Source organism: Chenopodium album, unplaced genomic scaffold (assembly GCF_948465745.1).
Source record: "Chenopodium album unplaced genomic scaffold, dcCheAlbu1.1 scaffold_54, whole genome shotgun sequence".
NCBI classification, from domain to species: Eukaryota; Viridiplantae; Streptophyta; class Magnoliopsida; order Caryophyllales; family Amaranthaceae; genus Chenopodium; species Chenopodium album.
In genome coordinates this window covers 30,035-37,964 of record NW_027665208.1, presented here as the reverse complement: position 1 = coordinate 37,964, position 7,930 = coordinate 30,035, and the positions used below count along the sequence as shown (strand labels likewise).

Below are 7,930 nucleotides of genomic sequence, written 5' to 3'. Positions count from 1 at the left end.
AAATAGCTATTGACTATTGCTAAATAGTTTTTAATTTGATTTGATGAGGATGAATAAAGATTTCTGCTTGTTTTATATCAATTTTTTAAATCTCAAATCCAGTACCAAATTGGACAGATGTTCTCAACATCCTTCATTCACAAAATTACAACATCCATTCATTCACTTCACGCCATAATAATAAGAGTAACTTTGCTGCATTTTGTAACATCCTTCAACTTCATGAATGTTTCACAAACACCAGAATAGCATAACAAAATATGACCCACCAGCCTCACGTCCTGACTCATCACGAATGATCAAGTGTAGAATAAAAATCATACAGAAAGAGGGCAACACTCATAAGCTACAAAAGCAACATAATCTTCCATATATTTCGTCTGGATGCATCAATACAGAAAAGGATGATGAGCTGATATGAAAAACATCAAAACCGGTCCATGTTAAACAGGTTTGGAATCACAGGAGCGAGTTCGGCTCCTTACTGAGTATCATCTCACATTCACAAAAACATGATGACATGCACAAGATAAGCCTACTCGCTAAGATCAAAACAGGAGGGCTATACATTTGATCTAACCCCAACCACCATGCCTCATGCCTCTCATACATGGATTACAAAAAAAATTAGGAAATTTCCGTCAGCTGTTACCCGGAGAATGTAGTGAATACAAAAGGTTGCTTGAGCGTGATGGCACTTCCATCGTTAGTAGCTCACCCTTTGCCTATGCCCCAGGCATTGTAGCTATCTTGTGATCCGAACTCCTATATGGCCAAATTAAAAGATAGTGATAGTTTTTATATTAGTTGCTACAATTTGACTTCCATGGTCTCCAAGCTATTAAACAAAGAAATATCATATAAGACCATGCATTACCATAACTTACCATCTGGCCTAGTCTGAATTCAGGTGGTGTACCTAAATCTGTGATTGCAGCATCAAGGGCTAAATTCATGCATTCTTCCAGATCTTTCTTTAGTTGTTCAGGTCCCAAATGAGAATACTCTGAAAAAACAGATCTCTTCTTCACTACAGTACCTTCATCATTTATATTAGTAGACTCGCTTGGGAGGAAATCATCCATCAGAGATATCGCTTCCATAAGCTGTTGGGTATTTGGCAGATCCTGTGACAAAAATAATTCCTCAAACTGATTTTCATCGGCGTGTCCCACAACTTGATGATCGGTATAAGCCTCACACGCAAACTCTATGTTATAATCATCAGTTGATATGTTTGGTTCAGGTTGCAGCGCTTCATCACCAAATACCATGTGGTGATCCTGTGAAGAAATTATAAATTATATAATAAAACAATCTTCCTTGTCACAAAAATGAATAGGCAATGAACAAAACAATGCAACAACTTAAAATTAATCGTTTGTACAGCTGAGCAGCAGGCAGCAAAATCAAAGATCAAACACATTGTTCTTGTGTCAGTTGATTTATAGCGTAAATGAGTAACAATAATGGATATGCCGCTTCTTGACTCAGCAGCATATCATAGAGTTGCATACGTGAGGGTGAAGCACTTGGATCTACATACATACTAGATGACAGCAATAAACTACTATCGGCCTAAATTATTATTACAATAAATGCAGCATAGGCATTACCAGACAGATATATAATAAGTCACTAATATGCTTTATAAAAATATTTCTTTGTAAACTATGAAGGCCTGTAATGTCAGGAAAGCATCTATTCGCATAAAAATTAAAAGCACTGCTAAATGTGCATAAATTGCATAATTTTTCAAAAAGTCGATAATAACATCACCTGGACACCAGAGGGTGCAATCAGAGCAATCTCATGTAGCTTATCATTCCTAGGAGGCTCAAGAGTCACATTGACAACTGCCACATCTGAGATATGATCTACAACCTTATCGCTCTGTTTCACCAGCTGCTGCTGATAGAAAATTTTTGAAATAACATATACTCCATCCTTTTCATCCTCCTCTCTACCCAGATGATATTGATGCATGACCCAATTCGTCTTCTCCAATTTGCCCCCTTTTGCAGAGCTAACATACAGAACCATAATCTTCTTGCAACCTTTTTGTACCCCATTGAGCATAACTGGTTTGGTCCGACCAGTTTTATGCCAACGCACATCACCCGAATCATCACCATGGATTTTCCGTCTCTTTTTTGTACCAGTGTTGTAAGCTTTTGTAGTTCTATGGAAAAAGTGAGACGGACATCCGTCTTGCTTGACACCTTGATTTAATTATTAGAAAGAGTTAATTACTTACAAAACCCAGGTAATAAGTATGCTTGATAATTTGCAACTCGCCTGGTAGATTTTGCGGGTGAGTGTAACAAATTCCACTGTCTTCATCAACAGTGGGGATGAACTCATCGATGAAAGGGTGTGGTACCTCATCTCCAACGCCATTCTTTGCTATTAAATGTTGGATTATTTCCTGGTCTGTAGGATCAAATTTCACACCTCTTGGTAATCCTGGCCACTCCTGAGCTACCTGAGAGTGAAGGAACAAGAAAGATCTAAATGTGTACAAAATGCACATGCAGAGAAAAGCAATAAATAGTCCAGTCACAGGCGATATCACCAATCACCAAGGAAGCAGGCATAGGTTACACATAAAGCTCTACATTTTTGCTTCTGCTAACAAGAATATCCTTAATGTGTCAGAGCTCAACATGACTAACTGTTTAGAACTTTACATTATAAAAACACAATAGCACGTATTCATAGTATGTGCTTGTACTGAATATGAAGCAGAGATATAGCAATGCAAAAAATCAAATGTGCATGCAGTTTGACAGGTTATTGTAAATTTGTCATACTCCAAAAACAATGCCAACAGTTAACTGATCTCAAAATAGCAAATTTTATCAAATCTCCATGTATTTTGTACAGTTCAATGGTAGTTTTAAGTTCCTTTAAAATCAAAGCTGCGGATTATTTCACATCTCAAATATTTTCCATTCAATTGGTACTTTGGGCTTTATTAGGAGAACACTGCAAATCAAAGTCAACAAACAAGGGATTGGATGAAGTAGAAACAAAAATGAATTGACAGATATAGCATTGATTTCAGTTAAATGCATCACAGGGGTTTAACTGCACAACAAACATGAGACTGGATGGAGAAAAGAAAACAGATTACTTACCCTTGTCTTGGGACTTCTCTAGATCTCTGACCTCTATGAAAATCTAGGAAAGCTTCACTGGAATACCTCAAACCCTCCTCCTCCCTCTTTCCTCTGCCCATTACTATCCTGCATCTTCACACTGCCATAATTTTCCAAGCACTACTCACTAGCTCATTGCCACCTACCTGCTATGATTCCCTCTTTACTCTCCTCAAATCCTACACAGACCAGCTAAAGAGTGCTACACTACCTTTTTGTCCCAACAATTCAAATATCAGACTGCTCTTTGTTTAGCTATTCACCACAAATGGTCACCACATTGTTCGTCAAAGTTCCAACCATCGTGATTTGGCTGGTTTGATTCAAAACTGCTTAAGGGTTTGATAGTAAGAGTAAAAAAAATGAATTAAAAAGGACTCCATTAGCACTGATTTAGAAGAAAGAGATATCCCATGGGGATTTCAAGGGTTTGCAACATGAAAACAGGAAGCAGGCAAGACATACTGCAAACAAAAGTAAAAGCAAGCTAGGAAATGATAATGCAACATTATCAAACACTTGAAGCTTTTTCTACAAACTCAGAATAATAAGGTTGTAAGTACATTGGAAATTTCCCAAAACGAGCAAAAAACAATATAAGTACATTTTGGAGTCACAGGGAAAATTGATTAAGGGGGCATTCTCTTCTTCTTATAAAAGATCTTATAAAATCATATTAGATCTCATAAGATCCTATAAGGTCTAATAAATTCTATAAGATCTTAATAAGTTCTGTAAGATCTAATATGATCCTATCAGATAAAATAAGTTTTATAAAATATTATAAGATTTAATTAGATCAGATCTAATAAGACAAAGAGAACGCATGCTAAATGCGGTCTTACAGCAAGTCAAAGAGCAAGTCAGATCAGGAGTGTATTACGTCATTGTTATCGATAATATGGTGGCAGCTTGGGCACAATCTAGTTGGGTTGCTTTTCCACTTGCCATTCCCCACATCACATGTCTTAGATGGAAACTTTATTTTGGTAGCAATTCTTTTACCGTCAACCAGCCATGAAAGTCTGCATTGTTCAGGAAATTATATTAGAGCTTGTAAAATCGATAAACACAATTCACTACTACTTCATGAGCATAAACCCTTTAAAAGTGCAGTAAGAGACCTTAAGCTAATTCTTTCCACTGTAACACATCAAGATTTGAAATCCATACTATTACCACATAACGTTCATGAAAGAGCATCATGGTGTGGCAATATCAACATACATCTCTTGATCCAAAACCAATGAAATGCTGTGCCATTTTCCACCTATAACAAGCTGTCAGATGCAAAGCATCTAATGCCACATTGTCATTCATTATTAAATAATGGGCATTTCCAGCAGGCAATATTGTTAAAGATATCAAGCGATTAAGTAATAGCAATTCAATTAGGTTCAAATGCTAAATTCCAACATCCAATACATCACAGGCAGTTAGGTGGATTTAGGGGCGAAACCGCGAAAACACTCCAAGTCGAGCTCCATTCCAGTTATGCTCCACTTGCTAGGGATCCAGCTTGACTAGAATCAATGCTTTGACCGATAATCAAAGGTAATTAATAGTCTCTCAATTATCCTAGTGTTATTTAATATTCAAACCACCAAAAATGAGATATCAAGTGCCTAAGCACCTTAGCATTGGAGTACGCCAGGACTTGCAGTGCAAGATTTATGACTTAGCCCACATGCTGTGGAAAGTGGAAACTACCTTTTCACAGTTGCTCGCTCAATAATGCAAGAAATAAAATTTCTGCTGAAGTGCTGAGTTATACTTTCATGTGAATTTCAAGCTCCTAAGTCCAAAGTATATAAAACTTTGAGAAATTGTACAAGGTGAAAACTATGTTATAAGTAGTACACACACGTTGATGTATGTCTCTAGCTTGAATCAGATAAATACTAAAGCTATTTGACTCAACGTGAATACTAACCTTTTCATACCAGTAATATTACCATCTTTTGTTGCCAGACACTACTAGACAAAACAAAAGCATTCATATTTTGAAAGTTGACGCCCACACTGCAATCATTTATAAGAAATTGCTTCATAAACCAATCTACATATGCCATAGAATGATATAAAGTGATAGAACAGAATAAACAAATTTAAAGATACCTATAACTTCACGAACATTACAGCATTTTGCTATTTATTTTTTTTCCTTTTATATTTTTTTCTGGTGGGGTGGGAGCGAGAGGACAGAAAGAGGGGCACAAAGGCTGGAATATCTGACCTGGGTTTCATCGTTTCTGCCGTATCAGGGATTATCCTCTGTGTTTGACATCTGAGCCCAATTACACAAAATATATATAATAGTTACATAACCAATTACATTATTAGAAATTTATAAGACAAAATCAAAGTTAAGCTTTCTATTCCTTACATTTGATTCTATTGCCAAACAATCACATTACCAAACCATTAACTCTTTAGCAATCACTAGGGACTTCTTCACTTACCATTAAGCAATAGCAGCATCAAGAACAATAGTAGCGTTTACATCACTAGGGACTTCTTCAATCCAAACACGCAACTCAACATAATTTTTGCTAATGTGAGCAAACTTGTGAGCAGCTCCGTTATTTATATATATAAACTTCGGGTGGTAATGAGCAGCTTCGTTATTTATATATAAGCGTCGTTATAATTTCTCGTCAAAGTTTAGAATTTCAGAAATAAAACAACCAATACACTCAGTTGGTATGAGTTGAGCACTAAAGCATACGCCAATGCACCTTTGCTTCCAACACAAAGACATCAATGACTTATATAGTTATATAGTTCCAGTCTTCTAGAATATTAGTGGTTACTCGCCTGGGTCAAAACTTGAAAGCAGTATGCATGCATCAGAAAACTTCTCTAACGTATCAAAAACTACTCTGATTACAAGAAGATGTGCATCAGAAAAGTACTCAGAGCGAGGATCTAGGCTAGCTTGGTGCTTCAGGCAAGTCAGCTAAATAAATCTGTCATATGCAGAAGACTATCCTTGGACCTCGCTTGCTTAAGTGAAAAATTCTATTCGAAAAACAATAGTCTAAGTTTGTAAGATTAACTATATGTTATAATGTTATATCTCCTAATCTCCAAAACCGGAACCGGACAACTTATTGCTTACAAATGTGCACGCAATTGAATCTAAATATAAACTAATCAAGTATATTCATAACATTCAACCATTGCGCATTTTGCCACAAATATTCACAAAACCAAATTCAAATTCTGGCAACTACAAAAAGTAAAAATGCAGCAGAAGCGATTGAACAAATAACTGGCATATACTTGATAAATCATGCATCAACTATAGGAAGAACGAAATCCGATTACAAAGATTTTGAAATGTAGAAACTGGACAAAATAACTTGAGCATTATACGAATGGATCGTAACTAAATTAACATCAGCTCAAATGCCTCAAAATGACTATTGCGAAAAAAAAAATTAGGGCAAAAAAATACCACGCCATTGACGCTGAAGGATGAAACTGAAAACTTCTGATCTGAGACGTAATCCCTCGTAAGAAAATCTGCACTCGAAAATTTCAATAACAAATTATATTTACAAGAATCGAATCCACAACAAATCTAATCAGAAATTCTAGAAGAAAAGAGAGAAAATCGAAAGCGAAAATGGAGAAGAAAAATGGTAAAAGAACCGTTAGGACGCTTTCCGATGTCGGAGAAGAGACCTGGACCGTTGGCCGACGGAGGAAGAGAGAAGAGAGAGGAGAGAGTAAGAGGTAGATAGAGGAGAAGGAAGAAGAAGGTGACGACCAGTCGATGAGTACCAACAAAATGACAAAGAGGGAAAATAACACACGAGGTAGTGATGAGGAACGGCGGAGGCTCAAAAGGTGGCGTTTGGAGAAATATTGTTACCGCAATTAGTTTTCTGATCCGTGCAATATACAAACGTAAAATCGAGAAAAGTGTATTTTAATTGATTGGGTTTTATGTTATGAATAAAATTTGCACACTAAATCTTACAAAAAAAAATGTCTAATAAGATGTTAGATTTGTTTAGGGGTGCACATTTAATTATGGAATTTATTATTTTTTAATCATAAAAGTAGAAAAATAGTCTTCTAAGATTATAAGTTTATAATTTTATATATAAGTTTATAAGTTTATTATTTAGCCATTTGATTAAGCACAAAGCAATTATAAGTTTTTATATATAAATAACCAACCAGAAGAAACAACCAGAAATCTCATATAAAATTTGATAAAAATAGGTAGTTTATTCATCAAGACTTGATAACAAAAAGAAAAAAAAGTAAAATGAGTGAGGCTTATTCAATTAATAGCAACATAAACGCAAGTCAAATATGATCCAAGTTTTGGCAAAGGATCTCAGACATAATAAACATATTATTTAGCAATTATTGTACGTTCTCAAGACAGACTACCAACCAACCACTAGCATTAATATTATGTAACTGAGAAATCAAATTGCAGAGAACTTACCACAATCTTCTGAGTTACAATCTTATGGCACCTAAGACACAAAATTACTGCAGTATTAAAAACTAATTAACAATTTACAAAAAAAAATAGATTAATTACAAACTAAACCTGAAGACTGAAGTTTCGATCTGTCGAAAAGTGAGAACTCAGAGAAGGCTAAAGGCAAGCAGGCGAACAACACCGGTCGGCCGTCGGCGGAGTGTGGCCAACGTCGATTTGAGAGCGGCGCCGGTCCTTGAATGAGAGTGAGGGGAGAGGAAGTCAGGAAAAAGTTAGGGTTCTTCGATGTTTTTTATCTGAA

General features: G+C 35.9%; 1 protein-coding gene across 1 annotated transcript; it reads right to left on the bottom strand.

The window, feature by feature from the left end:
- Nucleotides 1–347: 347 nt before the first annotated feature.
- Nucleotides 348–6,994, bottom strand: LOC145622052 (SUPPRESSOR OF GAMMA RESPONSE 1-like). The gene is made up of 8 exons (XM_081676382.1): nt 6,819–6,994; nt 6,622–6,689; nt 5,398–5,448; nt 4,045–4,186; nt 2,299–2,485; nt 1,780–2,222; nt 888–1,283; nt 348–765 (listed from the first exon to the last, which is right to left on the bottom strand). Exons 3-8 carry the CDS (start codon nt 5,406–5,408, stop codon nt 715–717), a joined length of 1,230 nt encoding a protein of 409 aa, XP_081532508.1. The 5' UTR covers nt 5,409–5,448; nt 6,622–6,689; nt 6,819–6,994; the 3' UTR covers nt 348–714.
- Nucleotides 6,995–7,930: the final 936 nt, after the last annotated feature.

Coding starts and splice junctions, on each gene's coding strand:
- LOC145622052 (XM_081676382.1), bottom strand. Junction 2,223..2,298: donor TCACCCGCAAAATCTACCAG/GCGAGTTGCAAA, acceptor AATTAAATCAAG/GTGTCAAGCAAGACGGATGT. Junction 766..887: donor AATTCAGACTAGGCCAGATG/GTAAGTTATGGT, acceptor TTGGCCATATAG/GAGTTCGGATCACAAGATAG.